The 22889-nt window shown below is 46.1% G+C and overlaps 1 protein-coding gene across 2 annotated transcripts in view; it reads right to left on the reverse strand.

Annotated features, from left to right (window-relative positions):
• Positions 1–22631, reverse strand: part of SIM2 (SIM bHLH transcription factor 2) — a 55691-nt gene extending 33060 nt beyond the window's left edge. For both annotated transcript variants that reach the window (XM_009567100.2, XM_054051263.1), the window contains exons 1-4: positions 22308–22631; positions 13406–13488; positions 10468–10557; positions 4032–4140 (exon numbers count right to left, since the gene is read on the reverse strand). In XM_009567100.2, the coding sequence (XP_009565395.2) occupies positions 4032–4140; positions 10468–10557; positions 13406–13488; positions 22308–22482 (457 nt within the window). In that variant the 5' untranslated portion in view covers positions 22483–22631. The remainder of the gene's footprint in view (positions 1–4031; positions 4141–10467; positions 10558–13405; positions 13489–22307) is intronic.
• Positions 22632–22889: the final 258 nt, after the last annotated feature.

Here is a 22889-nt window from a genome sequence, read left to right on the forward strand (position 1 = left end):
CTATTTAATATCTGTAACAGAATACCACAAAGTATAGATATGTATGTTTACATTGTGATTTTATTTCTGTCATAACAGATCTCATCCAGCTGCAGCTGCTGAAATAGCAACTAAAAATGTGTATATGTACAGAGAATTAGATGAAGAACACATCTTGAGCCTGTAAAGTTACCTGAGCCAAACTGCAAATTTGTGTTATGAACGTCTGTGTCTGCAGTGCAATATTGATTTTACTTCTGAGTGATAACCACAGACTGGAGAGATCTATAATGTAATAAATTTATAAATGGAAATTTTTTGTTCAACCCAATGACTTGATGATTCAGACATCTGTTAAAAGATTAAAAGAGATAAAATAAAACTGAAATTACAAAAAAAATGCTGTTTAAAAAACTAGTTTATTTTTAAACAAAAAATAAAGCCACCTTCACTCAACTTCCCACTATACTGTTATTTGTAGAACTCCATATTATACTGAATATTCAAAGTATCTATTAAATAGACAGAAGTTGCTTCATCCCTGACATCTATTAAATAGGTTTCAGGGCTTCACTGAAGTAAAACAGGAAACCTGTTTTGATTTCTGTGGGCCAGGTAATTTCAGGTTACACCTCAAGATTAAATGTATACGCTGCAGAAAAGGGACCTATTGGCTCAGAGAAGACAAATACCAGTAAATATTTGACACCCTGTTAATTTTAAAAATATTTAGCTACGGATTCTGGATATTTTAATACACCTGTGTCATGAGTTGTATGGGGAAGGGATACACAGCAGTAAGATTTGCACAAAATAATCCTTACACAAGCCAGAACACAACTCAACTCCTTTATTTATCTTCTCCAAGTCTGGGAAACCAAATAAGATGCTGTTGTTTTCAGGTTTTTATCAATTTTCCCTGCTACACAAAATTTTGCACAAAACAAAATGTGTAAATGAATCACATTTCAAAGTAAATTTTCCTTTACCTTTGCACAACGGAGAAACCAGAGCTTGATGCTAGTAATAAATGGCACCTATGTAGAATGAGGCAAAGAAAGCTACAGAGAATGAGCGTGTATCTGGGGCTAATTATACTGTCAGCAGAATTTTGGACTGAAACAGTTGCAAGTAAACTGAAATTAACAGTTTCAGTTGTGTGTCAAGACTTTTCAAGTACTACCGGAACAGAACAGAGTTGAATTTCACCATGAGGCAAATCTGTTAAGGAAATGAAGAATTTGACCGTAAATAATAAAAATTAGAAGAATCTGATTGCTTCAGAAAACAAATGCTAACAGTCAAGATAAGCATCCAGAAATATCCAAATATAAGCAAGAAACAGGAAGTAGATAGTTCTGAACAAAAATTCCCACCTTCTGAAAATGCAGTACTAGTGTGCTGGCTCATTGCTTCTACTAAACCAGAGTCATGATAGATACTGAACAGAGAGCAGGGAAACATTTAATTAAATTAATTTCACTCAGTTGCCCGTGACTTTAAATTTGTGAAAATGTCCAAGTAACAAATCTTAAGAAAAATATTGTAACAGAGGCAGGGGGCTATCACCATTGGCAAGACAGTGGGTATAAAAATGCCTTACTAACAATTCTGGATACCAGCAGAACTGCATGAAAAGTCACGGGTTTATACCAGAGGTATCCCCTCTGCTTAACAGTAAGGTAGTAAAAAGGAAAAAGATGTTGTTTTTTTTAAAACTGCCAACATTAAAAAGCAAAACCCTTGATACAGGAATGAGCAAACTATGAAACAGTCAAGTAGCTACAAGAATCAGAAGAGTCAAGAATTAGAAGAGCAACGAAGCTGATGAAGGGGCTGGAGAACAAGTCGTACGAGGAGCGGCTGAGAGAGCTGGGGTTGTTTAGCCTGGAGAAGAGGAGGCTGAGGGGAGACCTTATTACTCTCTACAACTACCTAAAAGGAGGTTGTGGAGAGGAGGGAGCTGGCCTCTTTTCCCAAGTGACAGGGGACAGGACAAGAGGGAATGGCCTCAAGCTGCGCCAGGGGAGGTTCAGGTTGGATGTCAGAAAAAAATTCTTCACAGTAAGAGTCATTGGGTACTGGAACAGGCTGCCCAGGGAGGTGGTCAAGTCGCCTTCCCTGGAGGTGTTTAAGGAACGGGTTGATGAAGTGCTGAGGGACATGGTTTAGGGAGTGTTAGGAATGGTTGGACTCGATGATCCAGTGGGTCATTTCCAACCTTGTGATTCTGTGATTCTGTGAGTCCAAGAATACTAGGAGGTTGTTTTTCAAGACACAAAGGGGTACACAAGACCAGCTGTTTGGGGAGGAAGAAGAGAGAAGGAAGCTAAGATAATTCTTCCATTCATGCCACTCAGAGCATTACATATACTCCAGGCACATTAAACCTCCGTGCACGCAGAGGGTACATGGTCCTGTGCTGGTGGAATCACCACAGTCAGAACGGTGGTGACATTACCAGGCACAGAAAATGCACAGGCACCTGAACCGTGAAAACCTGCCTGATCCTAACCAGAACTGTAGTACAAGCCCAAAGCTCCACACGCTTTTAAGAGCTCTGTCTTAAGAAGTCCAGTAAAAAACAGTAGGGTGTGAGCTCCAACTAAGTAGTGATGAAATGTGTGTGAAAGCACTCTGTACATGATGAAGCCTGATTATGTCTGATAGTTTAAAGTTCAAAGAATTTCCTCTAAGGAAACAAAAGCTACTGAAGAAGATAGTGCAAAGATGAGCTTATCTTCTGTTATTCATGTAATAGTTACGACACTGAAGTAAAAACTTAATACACAAATGGTTACGTTAATATTTATGTCTGAGCACAGCCAGAATGGACAGTCCAATCCAGGCATTCGTGTAATCAATAAGAGTTCTGCTGTCTTTCCTGGCACTCCATCCAGCTTAGCATCATCCTGTATAGGTATGCATGGGTGAATCGTTTGCAGCACCTGAGCAGGATGTGTGGCGAGGCTTGGTGAAATAGTGATCCAGTATCAAGGTAAGAGGACCTGGAGAGATCCCTTTTTAATGAGAGTTTCTAAACACAGGTCATTGACAAAACCCATTTTCACTCTTCCTACAGTGGAGGGTATTAAGTCTGGCTTTTTGTTTAAGTTTCAAATTTAACAGTTGTTTTAAAAACATTAAAAGTGTTCTCATTTCCCAATTGCCTGAAGTATTTTTTTTTTCCACGAAGACCAGGGAGTTGCAGCTGTGCACACCTAGACCATTGTAACATTTCTGCAACCCCAGCAGTGATGACAAAATAGAAAGCATTAAATGCTCACTGAGCATGATGAGCAAAAGCAGACAGGAGGGTTGGGATTGCTCACTGGAACTTGTGCTGCTCGTCAGAGACAGCCTTGAAGACCTTGGAAGTTGATAACAAGAGAGACCTAACTTTCATTCCTTCACTGGAATGCAGAACACTGGTTGCACTTGGTTCAGTAGTTCGACAACAACCAAAAGGAACTGTGCCTGTGCACAGTTCAAGGAGAAAAAAATCATCCCAAGGAAGACTTCTTACTTCATCCCTGAGACCCTGGCCCACAACCACCAGGAGGCACTACGCAGGCGTAAGACCAGAGCAAATCTTCCAGAACTAATGATAATACGAAGTGGGAAAAAGTTATGAATATGTAGTAGGCACTTATAACTATGCATGTCTTCACACTATAAGTAGCTGTTTGTCAAGTCATGTGGTGTGCAAGCTAGGAGGAGAAACCCCTTGCACCTCAGCGCTGGAAATAAACATACCTGCTTTATAATTCTTTTTTTGGTTATAGGGTTTCATTCCACAGAACAAGCAAAGTCTAAAAACCTGTCTAAAACTGCAGGGACTCCGTGGCATGAAAAGCATTATTTAATCTAGGATACCTTATTCCCTTTACTACAACAAGTCAAAATCGTGGCTCATAGTTTCAAGTTCACGCTTCTCCTCCCTGCACTTGCATAGCTTCATATGGGATAAATACGGACTTGTCACATTTTATCAGAGGGCTGTAACCTTTCTTAGTTTTCAGTGTTAGTTTGATCACAGATCACACAAGTACCTTGTAAGAGGTGAGGATGGAGAGGCTGGTGAGCAGTAAGAACAGCGGTCATCTCATCATGATCAGAAGGATGTATGTACTCGTAAATGCTATTACCAGTAAGCTCCACCTGTGAAGAGACACGTAGCACATGAAGCAGTGCAGCTGGTTGGGGGTTTTTATCCTATTCCAGAAGTGCTCTGAAGTAACCTGCACAAACTGCATCTGGGTAACTACACACTATTTTTTAAAAAATAAGTTGAATATATCAAAATCATGTTCCAAATTATACCCATTAAATTGAATTAAATCCTTCTTCAGTAGTAACTAATATTATTATAGGGGCTTTTGTGAGGATTTCTGATGATGATCCAGATACAGAAGAGCTGCTATTAGAGAGAGCTAGCAAATAAAAGAGATAAACTAGAGTAGATGTAGAAATGTTAGATTGCCACAAAATGAAATAAATCTCTGTGAGTTGTATTAAAGTCTCTCAGGGATACAGATAAAAAAAATAGTGTTTCTACAGGTTCCCAGAAACTATGAACTGCATTCAGCTGCCAGATGAGCCTTCAAAGACAAATCACTAGATTTACACAATTCCTTTTGTACATTTTCAAAGACCACACTCAATCCACGGTAGTGTGAAGGGCTCAGAACAGTAACCAATGAATTCAAAAGGCAAACTTCCATAGATTTTCGTGGGCACTGGACTGAGCCTTCATGGCTTTCAGTAAATATGCACACTAAAGACTAGATCTGTCTTAAATATCTGCGTATTCCGTCTTCTCACTCGAACTTTGCTTACATAAAAATGTATTTCTGTCTTTCCTGCTGTCATACCCACAGTAACTGTTGCACAAAAAATAAATGGCGTGCACCATTTGTCCTTTTTGCTAACTCTATTTGCAACGTATGTAACTTACCAACAAAAGTCTCCAGATAGATGCAGTAATTGATTTAAGGAGTGAACCAATACTTTGAGCCTCTGTTTTAAATTAGTGTCAGGCTGCCCAATTGTTCAGTGTGGCCTGATGTGCTTTGGGCCCCCAAGATCAGAGACAGCTGAGAGGTGAAGTAATTTAACCTATTATTCTGAGCCAATCCTACAGATTTGCTAAGATGTGTGAGTTGCCTTTGCTTTAGAATAAATGAAGTTGTCTACCCCACAAAGCAATCTTTTTCCAAAAAATGTTTCTTGTAGTTCCATTTTCTGCATTATTCATGGAATGTCTCTTCCAAAGACTATGCAAACTAAATATTTTTTCTAGCCATCTATTCCCTGCTGCTTCTTTCCAACAACCCCTCCCTGCAAAAAAACAAAACCACCAACATTGATTTGATAGTGTAACCAGGACCGTATTTCACTGAACAACAAAAAAAGAGAGAAAGAGGGGGGAAAAGGAAAGGACAAGTAGAGGGAGAGAAAGAAAGGTAGAGTGAAAGAGGTGAAGAAAGAGAGAGAAAAAGAGGAAGAAATTAAAGGAGGAGAGGAGAGGAGAGGAGAGGAGAGGAGAGGAGAGGAGAGGAGAGGAGAGGAGAGGAGAGGAGAGGAGAGGAGAGGAGAGGAGAGGAGAGGAGAGGAGAGGAGAGGAGAGGAGAGGAGAGGAGAGGAGAGGAGAGGAGAGGAGAGGAGAGATATCTACATTACTTCATTGATATAATTATCTCTGAAAGTTCTCCTTAAAAAGCACTGGTTCTTCCCTTTCAGGATTGTAATAGGTGGCGACTTGTTGTCGTAAGACACCACATTCAAACTTCAGTGGTAGAGGAGGAAGGAGAGTATACGATCTCGCTGTGAGTCATGCTTCTCAATGCTTCATTTTGGTTTTAATTACATGGTGAAAAACGTATTTTAAGCATCTATAGCTATCTCCACAGATATCATAATCACCTACAGACTCTTAAAACAAGTTTAAAAGCATCTAATAATTCTTATGGTGATGGGTATTTCATTGGACTGTATGCTTAGTTAATGAAAATATGAAAAAAAATTATCATTTTAAAAATACACCACTGTCGTCAATATTCAAATCAAAAGGAATGTTATTAATGACCTTGTTTTTATAATTTTATCTTTGGCTAATAGTGATTTTACTAAAGAGTATGTTTTGCATTTGAAAATAAAACAATTGTATCAGAGAATATGCCTTCAAAAAAAAAAATCATTCATGGGTGATTAAGTGCAAAAAATATCTTCCTTCAGTGTAAAGACTTTGCAAAAACAACACCAACCTACCTGACTAACAACATCAAATGCAGTAATCCAAAAGATCTTCTTCCATCGCTACTATTACTTTGTATAATCACAACCACATCAGCATGCATCTACTCCCTTACGAAGTACAATTTATGGTTATATCTTGCTTTTTCAAAAGTCATTACCTATTTCAAAAGGACTACTCATGGAAATACACATTTGTTCACAGGATTCACAGGTCTGCACTCAAGGTCACAATTTTATCCAAACTTTAATTTGTATCCCAGGGCTTAAATCTAAAATTCAGGACTAAAATGCCTTGTCAAACTAATGACTACTTTTTCTCATTAAACACGTAGGAATATTATCTACCCTGATGTATTCATTTGCAACCCCAGCAAAATCAGGGGGAGGTGAACATGCAACACTGAAACCAAAATTTACTATAAAAATGCAAGTGGAAACATAAAGCCGTCAGCAAAGAGATGGGGGCTATATAAGGCTCAAATAACAAAATATGTATACATAGTTTGGAAACTGACCACAGTCTCCCGCTACGCATAGTGCGTGCATGCTATTTTCAAGTCTACAATGAAACACTGAAAACTTAGAAAAATAAAGTATATGGTTCATTTCATAAACCTTCTAAAACCCCATGCCTCAGGCTTATTAAACCAGCTTCCTCAATGTAGCTTTTTAATATCTGTAAATACCTGCTTACTACTAAATATCGCTGTTTCCTACTAAGAGTTTTTTTATATGTAGCTCAGCTGCATATTTTTTTCTGCCAAGAAACAATTCATAATAAACACAAAGGACTAAGTAGATGGATTTTTGAGCAAATAATTACATATTTTGCCTTTCATATACTTATTTGATGAAAGTAAAATAAACTCTTGGGAAAGTTCAGATGTTTGTGGTTAAAGATTTCAAGACTTATCAAAAGTCAAAGATAAGCTTGGCTCCCTCATGGACCCAGAAATTGGCTGGAATAAGCTCCAGATTTTCAAAATCTAAAAAAATATCTTTCACCATTGTTCCCTAGGAGGATTTTCCTCTCCATTCTGTCTTTAGACTCTAAAGGGAAAAAAATACTTGGAGAATTTGAACCTATTTGTTATCCACAGGAAAAAAAAAAGTGGCAAGGAATTGGCTCTCAGTTAGCACAAGTCAGTGTGAGGCCTGAGGCCTGTTGAAATTAGATAGAGGAGGGGGTCCTAAAAATCAGTATTGACTGTTACAGCTGAGAGCAAAGATGGATCAAAACACAAAGCCACAAATTAAGTCATAGGTCCACAAATGAAGATGTAGCCTTTTCAGAAATATTGTTTCTGATTTTCTGATGGTGCAGGCAGAAGTAAAATAATGCTGAAAAACAATCCTTCTCATTGTTTTTAATTTTTAAACTAGCTTAACTACACCAGCCAGTGAAAGGTTATTCCAAAGCTGTAATTTCTTTCTGCTGAAATTAAATTCATGATCAACTAGAAGATAAAGGCTACAGTAGTACGTCCTCAAGAATATCCTTCAAAACATTTTTAAATGGAGTTTTTATTCAGTTTAAATATATATTTTTGAACAGATTGCACTTTAACTGGCAATTGATGTGTGGACTAGTTAATTGTCAAATTATTTAATAAAAAGGCCTTTCTATGCACACTCTAAGAGACTTTCTAAAATCATCATCACTCTGGTCTCAGCTTGTATTGGCTGGAGCTCTATAAGAGCACTTGTTGAAAATATAGTGTGGGATTATGACTTGGTGAGGGAGACTTGCAGAATTTCCTTCTACAGACCAATCTCATTCTTGTTGATGTCAGTGGCAAAACTCCCAGCAATTTCCAGAGAAGCAGGAACAAGAACTCATTTAGAGCCCTGGGAAGCTTACAGGAATATCCTAGTGTTAATGTATTAATATCCTAGTACGTAGGAATAGCCTAGTATTCTAGTACTGCTTAAAGAAAAATTGTCCCTTCAAAAATAGAACATTGAGAAACAGCTAGAACAGATTAGATGATAAAACAATATTAAGAAAGAGGAGGGAAAAAAATCACTGCCTTGTTTACTTGGGATTTTGTATTTATAAATTTTTTAAAAAAATGTGTGCTGGGAAACTGCTGGAACACTTAGTGTTTTGAGAGTCTACAACATGTCCTTAAATTTCATATTCCTCTGTCATCTCCAATCTACAGCTTTCTGGGCAGCTCAAGGATACAGCCCATTCCTTCACAAATCTCTGTTAAAGTGACATATTTGTGATTTTGCTTATTAAGCTATCTTTAATATTTAGCATGACTAAACCCTCTAGTTCTCCTTAGCACGTCTTGCACTAAGAGTTTATAGATCCTTATAGGTGCGATGGACATGGAGTTCAGTCTGAGCAGAAGGCTGTAAGGGCATGAGGGCTAAATATGGCTAAAGCCTGTATGACACTTTGAGTCCCCTCTCCCTGAATGTAGCCAAGTCTATTTAGCTCCCTACTGATCCCCTAGTTCTTTAATTGCACCAGACGACTGGATAACACTGAGACCTACATAAGCTGATGACTTGATATTCCTCGAAAAAGAAAGAAAAGAAAGAAGCAATTTCTGGACAAAACTTGGAAGATCAGTTAGCACTTATCAAACGGCAAGCAGCGCAAGACAATGAGACTCTACTTCAGCGATGACAGATGGGAGCGCTCAGTGCTTTGGAATAATTGTGCTAACTAAATGAATCTATTTAGGCAGTCAGCATGGTGGTGGATCTTTTCAAAAGCGGGGGCAAGAAAAACTTTTAATAACTATTGATTCAGAGTAGAAAACATGGCCATTCTCTGGGAAAGTTTATTTTAAAACAAAGCAATATTTAAAGTAATTTGAACATGCATTAAATGTTATGAAACAACTATTACTATGCTGTAACAGACTCAACTGAACAACCTACTTGAAGTAAGAATGTTCCCTGGACACGTTTTTAAAACTTGGCAGTAAAAAAGTATCCACACAGAATATTGATTCTCAGAATGACTTTTTCTAAAAAGAGATTACATAGACAGCGGCTGTAGTTGCCTTTGGATGTAGAAGTGGTGTTTACGAGATGATATACTTGCTTTTTCTGGCTATTTAGAGCTCTGTTTTTTCTCACAGCTACTAATTCTAACATCACTAATGTAACACACATCCAAGGAAACTTGCAGGTTTTCAATCTAAAATATTACTTATTACCAAAGTTAAAGTACATATATAATCTCCACAATTCAGCTTCTCCTCTGTTTATTGAAAGAGCCACAGAGTGTATTCCCCAGATATTTTCAGAACATCCTGTGCTCTCTCACCTTCATTTCCTCACTTTTCTTCCCTCTGCAATTAAGTCTTTATTTCATTTTAGCTCTGAGAAGTGTTCGAGCTGCAACTGGCTCTCACGAAATGTTTCTATTTCTTGTGAGTCTCATACAGGGCCTAGCAAAAGAAGTTTTTCTATTGGACTGCATCAAGCTTTAGGTCAGGTGCTACCAATGAATTTGTGTAGTACGTTTACCCACAAAGGTATGGACACTTGCTCTCTGCAATAAACTCAGGCTATTTGCCCTTGTGCCTATCCCAAGAAGGCAAAAAATTAGAAATGTCCTTCTAAGAAAAAAAAAAAGAAAGAACAACTATAAAAAAACCCTTATACTTCTTGTGCAGAACAGTAGTAAACTGAGTTTTATGAGTTCTATCACAACCATATAAAACGCTTTACTGAAAAGACCACTGAGCTGGAAAAACTCAGGGAAAACTACCCTGAATTCCATGTGAACACTCATAAATCTGCCCCTTTTTCTTTTTTTTCCTAAAGCACGTTTACCATAAAACTCATGTTCCACATCAGATTTCCTCTCTATTTCATTGCAAGCCTCAATATCTTACACAATCTAAAACATATAGACTCAAATTCTAAACTTTATTTCAGATGTATAGCATTACCATACGGGCAATAGGTTTGGGTTTCAAGCTCTGTGTATATCTGCAATTGGCAATATTATATTATTTATTGCTTTTCTTAAGGGTAATAGGGAGTAAAATACAATGAACAAGGAAAGATATAAAGACAGTCATGATGCAGTTGTAAGTAAAGGAAATTTGAATATTTAACTAAAGCCATTTGTCAGAGAATGAAGTCGAAGCTTCAAATACCCCTAAAAACCAACAGTAATATATACACGTTAAGAAACTAGTGTGAGGTTCCAAATCTAGTATCCGTATTTAACAGACAGACAGAATAAGTCACTCATACCTGAGATAAGCCAAGATGTACGGATGCTGTTTCTGAGATGTACATTATTTTGCCATCTGATGCTACCACAAAAACAAAGCCATCCAAAGTCTGAAAAAGATAAATACGTAGGTTATAAAGCAAGCACTCTCTTGAAAGCGTTTACACAGAAATTTTTTTGAAGTCTTTTGGTGGAAGATTGCTGTCCAACTTCAACAGCAGCAAAATTTAAGGAACAGAAAGCTTTATCCAGTGCTGTTTCTACAAACTCTAGGACACACACACGCATTGTGAAATCCAATTCACTCCCCCCGCAGATGCTAGCTTTACTGCTTCACTTTAGGTTAACATTCTCCTGTTGATTCTGGTTATTTTAGTACTTAGTACAAATCCTAAGCTATGTGGTACTTAGGGGAAAGTCTAGTACTATGCAAGCCATTTATTATGGTATAATTGGCAGACACAGCTTACCGCTATTTGCAATACATTTAATGATACCATAAGCAATGCTTTAAATTTCCGTGACTATATTTTTAATAAAGTCTTTCTGAACAGAGGGCTATGTAACTATACAAACTTAGGAAAAGAAAGTAAAATAAATCAGCATTCAAAAATTCACACTTGAAGAGAGGTATTTATGCTCATTAAGCTGTATCCCTACATTTAGTGAGCTGCAACGAACAGTAACACGTAATGCAGACTTGAGGCCCAACCCTACAAATTCTTATTGGCGGTATATTGATTAGGAGGTAAATATTACTTCTGTGAGTAAAAGCTAAAGTTTACTTTAATCATATATCATTTATATGAGAAAAAATAATATGGTGGAAATGGAACAGGCTAACTAAAACTGGCCTTGATTCTGAAAGACAAATTGTCAGCTTGGAGGTACCTTGATTCTTCACTGCCTAATTTGATGCATTTTTTCAAAAGTATGTGATATTCTCAGTCAAAAATTATCCATTATCCCTAACCAGTTTAGGGAGCCTTGATCAACACGTACATATGAGAGTCATTGGAAAAAATATATGTGGAACAGAAAAGAAAATTACAGGATGTGGATAAAACAAACGCCTACTTTAATTCATCTTTTAAGTTACTGAACTAGGAGAGAAGCAATAAAATCCAGTATGTTTCATGTTCTTACAGTGCTACCCCAATAAGAAAATAGTCCAAATTATTCTCTGGCCTACTAACGATTCTACTGCATGTAATTGAAACCAGATTACTCTTTGCTTTTACTTTTTTTTTTTCCTTTTTTTTAAGGCATAAATTAAATTTTGTGGAAGTATTAAAATGGGAAATGAATTATTGCATCCTTAGCCTCAACTTTGCTTCTAAACACTGTCATCTTGCAATTGGTCTGCCCAGTATCATAACTAAAACCGTGTCAATGCTTCCATTACCGTATTATATAGTGCATGAGGTCTCTAACTTCCCTACACAGAAAAGCATATTGCAGCTGAAACTTCGCATGTAAGGTTTCAGCCTCAGGAACCCTTAAAAGACGTTTACAGTAAATGTGGGTTTGTTAAAACGTTAAGCATTCATAATTCAGAAATAAATTAACTGTAAAATGAGTATTTTAGGTGATTAGCAACGTAACTTAAGTTCGCTTAATGCCAGAAACATCGGGAAAATAGCTAACAGGGAGGAGGAGCAAGTGTAACAACGGTTATTTTTGTAGTGTAACTAGATGTGTATTTTCTAGGTAGACCAGTGATTCTGAACAGCTGACAGGACATCAGCTACTGAGAACAAACTTTTCAAGGCTCGAAAATACCCACGCAGGAGATAATTTTGAACATTTTTTTAATCGATTTATTTTTTACTGCGTGTAAGTAACGTCTGCTTCAAACCACTCCACCCAAAGCGCGCTTTCTTTCCACTCCATCAGAACCGATGATATTTTGCAGGGCTGCAAGGAAATAACTCTGCGCGTCATTCCAAACGCAGAACGACCTCGCAACAGCTTTCCCAGCCACCCCCCGCCTCCTCTTTACCTCCTCCGGAGTGGGTTGGATTGAGCCTGGGAAGAAAAGGCGGCTACCTGAGGGGGCTACCAATGGCCCTGCCTCTGGCTACCGTGGCCAAGAGCCGGGATGCTGGGGGAGGAAAGGCCAGGGCTCGCCCCAAATGCCGCCGGCTGGCGGGGTGAAGGGGGGGGGACCCTCCCGGCGGCCCGGGGTGGGAAGCGGCCGCAGAGCCCCAGCAGAGTTTCTGCTGAGGTTTTTATCCCCAGCCCGAGCGAACAGTTAAAACAGCTCCAGCCCTGTGACCAGGAATTAACCTCCCACAATAAAACCGGCCGTTAAATGATTACGGTTTACTAGGTCTTTAAAATAGGGGGAGAAAACCCCTTGCTGTATTAAGTTCACATATTAAAGAAAAAATGGAGCTAAACGTAATTTCCCCCCCACCCCTCCGGCTGGCACGCACTCCCAAGCTACGGCTTCCTAAACTCTCCTACACCGGGGGAACTGGGAGGAATTCCAGAGCAGACCCGCGGGATTGGGAACAACGGTATTTTCAGGTGCTGAGGTCCGTGGGCGATCTGACCCAGACTTTCTCGCGGGGTTCCCCTCCCCAGGCGCGGGCGGAGAAGGGCGATCCCCGCTGCCTGCGGGACATCCCCAACCACTCCGTGCCTTCTGGTTATCGCCTTTAAGGCTGGGAGCACCTTGCGTGCACAGGGAGCCCGTTAGTGCCACGGTGAGCTGATGCTTCTACAAACACCGAACATTTTTTTTTTACAATAAAAATAATTGAAGTGATTGTTGTCTCGCTTTTTCTCCTTTCCCGGCCAGTGTGAGGTTAGGAGTAAAAGGAGGCTTCAGCCAGGCTCCTCTGGTGGTGCCGAGGAGAGGAGAAAAAGGAGAGACGGAGGTGGAGATGGATCACACCGCAACATGAGGCTTCCGATGGGCAGCGCGAGCGAGAAGAGGGAGGCGTCCACTACCTGAAGCAAATGGGATCCAAGCTCCTTGGCCACGTTATCCAAGGGCCCTATCCTGCTCGGCTGTCCCCAGGCGTCGCCCAGACCTGCAAAGGGAACCAAGGAGATGGTTAAAGGGGGAAGAGGAGCCGGGTCCCCCCACCCACCCTGCCCGCAATCCCAGCTTCTCCGGGACAGGCTGCGGCGTGGAGGCTCGGGAAGTGGGAAAAGTTGAGTCCCTCCTACACACACACTCGTGGGAAGGGAATTGCTCTTTTCCTTGAGGTCCCGGCCAGGACAACCCCTCGGGAGCCTTTTCTCCCTCCCCGGAGAGCCGCTCGCCCCCCGGGAGGCGCCTGCCTCGAACGCTTCCCCTCCGTGCCCGCTGAGTTACCTCGCCCCCCCGTTACCCCCCGGAGATGGAGCTTAAGGGCAGGGGCTCTGCCCCTCGCCCACCACCTTTCCCGTCCCCGCTTCCCTCGCGGGGGGCTGGACGACCCCACGGTGGGAGCCGCAGACCAGGCACAGCCCAGGGCTGCTCAGCGGGCTTTCACACAGCGAAGGCACAAGGAGCTGCGAGACGTTCGACTGTCTTCTATTACTGCCCCTAGCCCTGCGGGATCCCAGCGGGATCCCAGCGGGAGCCGCAGGGACGGCCTCTGACTCCCAGACGTGAGTCTGCCCTGCACGACCCCCCCCGTCCCGCTGCCCCCCGCCCCTGCCGCCGGCCAGAGGGCTGGGACGGAGCGGGGCTGCCGCGGGGGCGCCACTCCAACGTTGGGGTGCCGACCACCCCAACGCTGGCCGCGGTGAGTCTCTGCCGGCTGAGGCAGTGAAAGGAGTCCAGAGCTCACTCAGGGAGCCCCGACGGCCTCTTCGGCCCATGCACGGGACCGAGCCATTTGCCGGTTTCATACCCTGCCCGTGGCCACTCCGTCCCCGCGGCCCCAGGCTGGGGACAGCCCCTGCGCACGGCGCTGCCTTGGTGACAGCGAAAGGTTCCTGAAGGAGCTGTGTTGGGGCGCTTGGGGCAGAGGTGTTGGTCCGGGGTATGTTTGTTTATTTGTTTTTCATTTTTTCCACGCCAAGAAGGCGTTCACCGTCTTACCGGTGAAACGCAAACGACTACCCGTGCCAGCCGAGGACTTGGGAACTGATGGCAACGTGCCTTCGCCCGGAGGACCGGGGGAGCTGGAAGGGAGACGGAGTCGCATCCATTTAACGCCTCCTTAAGACCTCGGGGCTAAAGCACAGATTCTGAGAGGCCACGGAGCCTAAAGGGTGTTCTGCCCGTGCTGCTCTGCAGCCCAGAGGCGCTGAGGAAGGGCCAGTGGCGAGTGAGAGGTAGGGATACTCGGTGCCAGCCAGGCGATGCCGGCGGTCGGGGAGCAGAGTGGCGAACCCCACAAGCGCCCTGGCTCGCTGCGGGCAGGAGCGCCGGGCGTCCCGTCTGTAGCCCTTCAAATGGGCGCACATGCCTGCCATGAATGCGGAGCCCTGAGCCCTTCAGCCCAGGTAACCTTCGGTGTAGCTGCAAACTGATGTGCAGCCATGAAGCCCAGCGCCGCCTTTTCCTCCTGTGTCTTCTCACTGACCAGGCGCTTTCAAAGAAACTCCCCTCCGCAAGCTTGCAGGGGCAGAGACCCCTGCAGCAGGAACCCCGCTCTGCTCTCTTACGGGAGGAGAACTTGGCACTCAGGTGGAAAGCCCTGCCCTAAGCTCCAGCTTCGGAGCGTGGCTCTAAAAGCCCCTCCTGAAGCCCTCCCGAATAGTTTTGGCTGAGGGTCCGCAGGTAGCCCTGCTCTAGAAAAGGTAGGAGCCTTTCTGCCCGCTCTTGGGAAGTCCCTCGGGGTTGACGGGATCTCCCACTGGAGGAATGAGGGGCGGCGGAGAGTGCTGCAGACAGTGCCTCCCCCCGAGTTTCACCTCCTCCTCGCCCCACGCCCCGGGCAAGCACAAAGGAGCCTCCTACTCCTAGCTCCAGGTGGGGCACCCTGGGGATCTTGATGACCCCTGACCCACCCAAGGTCAGCCTCAAGAAGGGGCATCGGTCTCCCTACTCCGTGTCAGCCGCTCCGGCTCCCCCAGCCGGTCCCCCCAAACCACACCGCAGAAGCGCAGAGTGCGCAACTGTGTTCTCTTGTGGGTAGGGGAAAGACATCCCCCCTGAAAGAAGTGTTTGGCCAAGCGTTGGGAAATTTGCTTTGAAGAGTCAAACGAAAAGTCGCACTTTTCTGCGGCGTTTCCCAATTCACAGTTTGGAGAAGATTCATTAACTTTCAATGACCCGTCTAAATGTTCTTTCTGCTGAAACGCTTCTTTCCTTGAGGCGGAAAGTTTGAGAATCTCAAAGAAAACTTGTAGTCTCCTTCCCGAGACGGTAACAAATGCAACCGATAGAGACAGTCCTAGTGCTACACGGCTTGCCCTTGTTTCTATTTACTAATTGCAAATATCGAAACACGGGATTGTAACCCTAGAAAGGGGTTACGCATAGCGGTGTGAAAACCGTCCTGAAATGAGCCCTAACTTTCCGAAGGACGAAGCAGATTTGATCTTTGAGCCACTCAACAAGAAGCTCCTCAAGAACGAACCGTATCTGTGCCGCACTCGTGCATGACAATCATCTCCATCCTGTCCATCACAGCTGGCCAGGTACTGTTTCTCTCCATCGCCCAAAATCTAAGCTATTTTTGAGGTTCTTTCCTAACCTGAACTAAAAAAGCCACTTCCGCAGATTCGTTCCCTTTGAAATTGTAAATTGGAGTCGCAATGGCGAACTCGCGTTTGGTGGATCAGCCTGGCATTCGTCGAAGCTTATTTTAAAGCCGATGATTTTATCATTTAATCCACCAGCAGATCGTTTTAAAGATGGAAACGAAACGAATGAAACCTTACGTTCAGATAAAGGACTAACTCCCATTAGCTCGTCTCCCGAACGATTTGCAAACGCGCAGCGTACCTCCTGTAAACATATGGATGCAATAGACCCAGCCGAGCTGCTCCTGCCTAGCCAGTAAATAACACACGTTCTCACTCACTGGGCTGGAGCGAGGCCAAAAGAGCTGCTGATACAAAGCGAGCGTTTCCTACATCGTTTAAACGCGGTGGGAGTTTGCTGGGGTGGCCCCGGACAGGAAGGGGGCTCCGGCGCGGAAGGCTGTCATGTTTCCGACACGGCTGTGCAGCCGGTGCGGTGCCGGAGGGGTCATTTCGAAGGAAACGTTTAAGAATGCCCCATTATGGCACGAAGTATCTGAGGTACTGGACCAGAGAGCGATTTCCCTGCGCGCGAGCAGCTGGCGCATCCTTCCCGCAAATGCTGCGGACACCGGTGGCGGTGGCTGATCCCCATCGCGGCCGCTTTCCCGTACCAGAGGGCAGGGGGTGTCCCACAGCCAGTGGCTTTGGGGCCACTCCGTGCGCTGCCAGTAGCCTTAAGCCCGGAAAGCCGGAGCCGGGCTGGGCGTGCAGGAGCTGGCACGGCCAAGCCCTGCCGGGAAGGTGACTCGCAACCACCTCTTTCCTGGCGTCCCGCCGTCGGCAAGCATGGATGAGATGATCCTTTTCTCCTTGTTTGCCCTCCGTTTGCTGGTGTCTGTAACGACCGCTGGTCCCGTCCCCAGCGAGACTCTGCTGGGAGGGCAGGATGGGCAGAGGGAGATGTCTGGCAGGCAACACTAAGGGGAAAACAACCGGGCCAAATCGCAGTTGTGCCCGCCAAAGCCCTCGGGCATCGGGCGGCAGGTTCGGCTGCCACAGTGGCTTCCCAGGGACAAAGAGGGGGTGTTGCAAGGGCACCCCAAAGTACGTGCTATTTTGCCTCTGAAAGACGTGGGGATTCTTATACGAACGCTTCCCCCTCTCTTCGGCAAAACCGGGAGCGATTTTCCCCTACATTCCGTCTTTTGACATCTCTGGCTGTTTTTCAAAGTACCTTAACAGTCACTTCGTACGATTTCCCAGTTTCCAGGGAGAGGGGTGAGTTAAACTGTGATGAGATCTAGAAATATTTGGGAACAACTCCCAATTTCGCTCTCTAAAAATATAAATTTGTATACACACACACACTTGAAAGCCCGGTAGCTTTTCTGCTCGGGATTCTGCTAAAAGAATTACTTAGAGATGTATTATGTTAAGTATCGGGTTGCCCTGTAACTTGGAGTATTTCCTTTGTGTCTACTGTGTTATTCCCCGGCTCTCCCGGAGCGCACGGTCCCCCCGCGTTATTCAACAGCCACCCTTCCCTAGTAACCTGGGCCAACTACAAGCACCTGGATTCCCAGCGCAGCCTCTTCTTAGGGGGGGGGAATTTTTTCCCCCAGGACGGTTATGCCTCCCTCTGCCAGGAAAGCAAGGGGGAAATTAGGAGGAGGTCGGCGAGGGGCCAGCCCCAGCACCCACCAGGGACTGGGCGGAGGCAGCCCCTGCCCTCCGCCTTTGGCTCCCTCGTTTAGGCGAGGCTCTGTTGGATAGGAAGGGGATGGCCTGTCAGCCCTGGAAGTCGGGGAGGCAGCGGGGTTCTGGGCGAGGGGCAGAGCGAACATCTTGCCCTTAAGCCCCGTCTGCAGCGGGAGGAGATGTATCTCAGCCCCAATAGCACAGAGGATCGCACCACTTAACAGGAGAGTCCGAGGGGCCGGGACGGGTCTGAATCCGACAGGCAGCCCTGGGATTTAGGGGGGGTAACCTCTGCTGGAGGCAAGGAGGCTCCGACGCCGAGGTCTCTTTGGAAAGAAGCAGAGCTGCGCTAGGTTAACTTCGGCAGGGATGTGCCACCTCGCCTGCCTCTGTGGGCTTCTGCGTCACCGGCTAAAAAAGCGGCCGAGGGATGGGCGATGGGAACAACAGAAGTAAAAATCAAGGCTTTAGCTTAAAAGAAGAAAAGAAGACAGGAAGGAAAGGGGAAAAAAAGAAAAAAAAAAAAGAAAAATAAACGAGGGGGGGGGAAGGAAAATGAAAAAGGCCAGGGGAAAAAAAAAAAACAAAACCCAAAACCACTAAAACCGCCTTCCAGGACAAACCCAAACCCGGCCCTTCCCTGCAAACCAGGAACTCCACCTCGTGCTAACGAGTCCGAAAGCGGGCGCAGGAAACACAGCGAGGTCCCGGACAGAAGCACAGCTACCACGGCCGTGCCCCCCGCCCTCCCGCCCTCGCACCGAGGGGCTGCGGGCTCCCGCCGCCCGGGAACGGCCGCGCAGCTCCGGGGAAACCCTAATGACACTTTTGTTTTAGTAAGGCTTTTAATGTAACTATTAGCGGTTATTACAATAGCGGCACGGTTTCATAGAGGGATTACTCATGTCGCCGGCTCGAGCTTTATTTATTTATTTAATGCGTTAATGAACCTCTTCCGAATGCGCATGAAAATTAGATGAAATAGCTGCAGTTCGCGTCGATTTTGTTTAAATACATATTCACGGTCAGGTTTAAATATGGACAGAGAAAACTCTGTATGCTCCTAGTAATTTCTATTGTCTGAGCCTCGGAATATGGAACAGGTCTAAGATCTACCGCTGAGTAATTTTATTGCAATTATTTTGTGTAGTGCACAGTATCTTTTAGGTCACTTATTACTTAGCTAGTTCTCATTCGGTTTAAACATCTATAAATGTGCGGGTTTACAGTCATTTTTGGAAATGGCTTCGGAGAGGGGGGAGGGAGAAGGTCACAATTTAACCAGTCTGCCATAACCAGGACACAGAGAACGGCGGTTTTAAAACGCGGTTTCTTCTCCAGTCTCTTTCTTTCATTTACTCATTCTTTAGGAAAAAAACTAAAATACTGACAGTCAAGACAGAAGCCCCGTGCTGTATTTTCGTTCAACAGTAATAAATGCCTTGGCGAAAAATCAAAACACAAGAGAAGATGACCTAACAGAGACGGAGCGCGGGGGAGGCTGTAGGTTGCTGTGTCCTGGACTTTAATTCATGAGCTCAATGGTCAGAGCGAAACCGCACGGCAAAATCTGTGGTATCAGAGCACGAAATTGTGCCTTCAGGGTTTGCATTTTGAACGGGGGAAAGAGCTAGAATATAAATTTCCTTTCACTCTCACTTCTTAAACCCTGATCGGGCGCCTCCTCGGGGAGATCAATGAGCTCAGATCCAGACGCGCATCTTCGGGAAAACCCTGGCCAGGCGAGCAGGGGGAGACATATCTGTCGAAACGCTGGGACTAGACACCTCGGTGAGGGTCTCAAACTTTGCCTAAACTATGTGTCAGCTCGCTTTGGAAGTGAAGGGAGTGGGGGAAGCTATCCGTCGGAGTTTTAAAAAACACGCTTCTTTCTCCAGTCTAGACAGCGCTGAAAGCCAGTTCTGTAGCTGGACAACACTTCTGATCACGCTGGCTGCAGCTCCCCCGGGGCTAGCACGCATACTGGAGGCGTCACAGGCCTGTCCCCCCACTCCGTCCCCCGTCACCGCGATATAGGAGAAGCAAACTCCCTTGAGCCTGACGGGGGTGATGCCTCGGTGCTGGCAGAGGGCACTGGACCAGAGGTGGCATCCTCTTAGGGACAGAATCGTGGGGGAGCGCAGGCTGCACAGCTCCCACTGCCCCGGGAGCAGATGCCAAGGAGTGGCCGGGTGGCCTGTTACCCATCCACCTCTATTTCAGGACCTCGGGGGTTGGGTCCCCCCCAATCATCGAGTCCAGCATACTGGAAGGGGCGCTTTCCCCAGGTCTTGCTGCCTAGTAACCGTCTCTGGCTGCTGGGCTGGCTTCCCCTACTCCCTTCCTAGTAAAAGCCAAATGGAAACCACCAGCCAGGCATGGGTAAGGGGGGGACACACACACTCCCTTCTCCTCACGCAGACAAATCCCGAGGGAAAGAGCAGGGAGGGTAATGCGGGACTGTGCTGGGCAGCCCTCCCGCAGCCGGCGGAGAGCGGGCACTCCCCACAGCCGCCTCCAGCTCCAGCCTCTGCCTTCCACCCTCCCAGGCACTAAACACATGGCTCGGGGACTGGAGACGGTTATTCCCCCGGCCTGTCATCCCTGGATACAAAGCTTTGGTTTTAAACGTATTTCCATCCGTACTTAAGACGATGAAAGATCAGGAATTCGCTGTATGCATTTAAACGTTGCTCTTAATAAGCAGAGTGTGCGGAAGCGCACGCCCGGCCTGTTTAAGGAAGACAGACACATAAAACACACCCAAGCTGTGGGTATAAACCTGCTCTCAGGGTCGTCTTGCTGCTCTTGAGGATCAGCAGGGCTGGTAAAACAGGGGCACACCCAGCAGCACCTCGAAACGTGCCACTTTTTTCCCTCCTAAATCAAAGCCATTCGGGGGCATGTCCCCCAGCAAGGGCTGGCAAGTTCCCCCCACCGTTCCCCCCACATCCTTCCTAGATTAAGACACGCTATTTCTCATTGGGAAATTTCCCGATGGGAAATAATGGCTGGAAATTGCAGCAGAGCGGAGCCTCGCGTCCCTCGTTCAGCTAACTCGGCGAGCTTCTGCAGCACACGATAAAGAGCCCTGGCTTTCTGTAGCAGTGCTAGCACTTGCTCTCGAAATTACTAAATTATCTGTCCAGAACAGTAAGATTTCTCTGTTTAGGAGTGTTTTTTTCCCGCCCCCTCTTTTTTTTTTCTTTCTTTCTTTTTTTTTTTTTTTCTTTTCTAGTTTTCAGGCTTTTAATAAAGCTCCTTAGAAACCTCGATGGAGAACAGATCTTCCACTCCGGAATTTCCTTATTCCTTCACACATACACCCATCCAGTCTGGAGAGGCACAAACAAATGGCAAAGAAGGGAGTTGGGCTTTATTTAGCCGCCCGCAGACACTAAACCAGCATTTCACCTCACGCCTCCCTCCAGCCCAGCGGCGACACGGAAAGGACGGGCTCCACTGGCCCAAAGCCTCCCCCAGCTGTGCGCCCTTTCAGTGGGAGGATGGTCGGGGGTGTGTGTGTTTTCCTACCAAACCCCGGGAGAAGGAGGGAGAACTGCTAGGATTCGTGGCTCTGAGAGGAGCTGCGGGAGCTACTGACGCTCACTGCCCCGCACGGGCCCGGCCGGGGGAGAAGCGGTGTCCTGGTCCCGCTGCGAGGCGTGGGGGGCTCGAGATGGCCCTCTCCGCTCTCCTCGGCCCCAGGAGAAGGCAGAGGGCCTCGCTGCTTTCTCAGCCAGGCTGCTTCCCTACCTCCGGAAAACTCCAACCAAACCGAAACAACAACTACACCCACATTAATGGGTTTGGTTTTTTTGTATTCCCAGGTCGTGCTTGGGCACCGGCGGGAGCCTCCCCGGGGCCGGGGGGTGCTGCCCCCCTGCCTCTCGGGGCTGAGCCGAGCAGAGCCCGCGCTCTTCGCTACAGGCAGACAGCGCCGAGCCGGCAGAAAAGCAGAGGAGGGGAGAAAACGGGGGAATTAAAGAGCCGGCTCTGTCCTTCCCCCCCCCCCCCCCTCCCCGCCCCGTTACCCCGCCCGGCGGAGCCCCCGGTGGGGGTCCTCACGCATCTCCCCGCGGCTCCCTGGTGTCCCATTATCCTACGCGGGGCCGCGGCGAGATGTTTTCAGGTTTAGGCCTCAGAGGAGCAGAGCTGCTTCTTGCAGCCCTCTCCCCTCCGCATGCCACCCCCGCGACGAGCCTGGGCAGCGCTGCCTTCTCTTTCCAGGCAAGGGGGCTCCTTTCGGACACCCGGGGCTGGGAACCCCCACGAACATCCCCATTCGTCCCAGGGCTGGGAACCCCTGCAAACATCCCCCTTCCTCCCTGGGCGCAGGGGCGATGCGGGTTCATCCCGGGGTATAGAATGAATGAATGAGCTAAAGGACCCACAAGGATCACCTAGTCCAACTCCTATACCTGCGTAGGACAACCCCAACATCCACACCATGAGCCTGAGGGGGTCGCCCCCCCCTCGCCCCCCACTTCGTACAGCAATGCTGCCCCGACCCCGGGATGGTTACCTTCGGGGAAGACGGCTCGCATTTTCAGGTAGCTGGTGGTGAGGCGGATGATGGACGCCTTGTCCAGCTGGGAGGTGATGGCCGAGGGCAGGGGCAGGAGTTTGGCCAGTTCGTAGAATTCTCCATTTTCTTTTTCCCGTCTAGTCTTTGCTGCGTTCTTGGATTTTTCCTTCATCGCGACTACTGCAAGGCGAAGATGCCACTGGCATATTAGACCCGATTCTTCCGAATTGCGGGGGGCATGGATTTCCGCTTCAGAGTTAGTGTTTTCGTTTAAAGAAAGGAGGGAATTCACTCAAATAGAATAAAATTATAATAACTAAAATAAAAAAAAAATAAAAAGGGGAGGAAAAAAAAGGGGAAGAGGGGAGGGAAAAAAAAAAAAAAAAGCCGAACCAACCAAACAAAATCAACACCAACAGAAATGGTGCGAGAAGGGGGGAGGCGATCTCTTGAGCCACAACCACGACAGACAAGCCGCTCGGGAGAAGACAGTTCTGCTCCGACACTTCAGTATCTAGAGCTTCGAAACCGAGACTGAAAGACCTACGTGAACGGCGGTCCTCTGCCTGCTGCTGCAAT

Source organism: Cuculus canorus, chromosome 1, assembly GCF_017976375.1.
Source record: "Cuculus canorus isolate bCucCan1 chromosome 1, bCucCan1.pri, whole genome shotgun sequence".
Classification (NCBI taxonomy): Eukaryota; Metazoa; Chordata; class Aves; order Cuculiformes; family Cuculidae; genus Cuculus; species Cuculus canorus.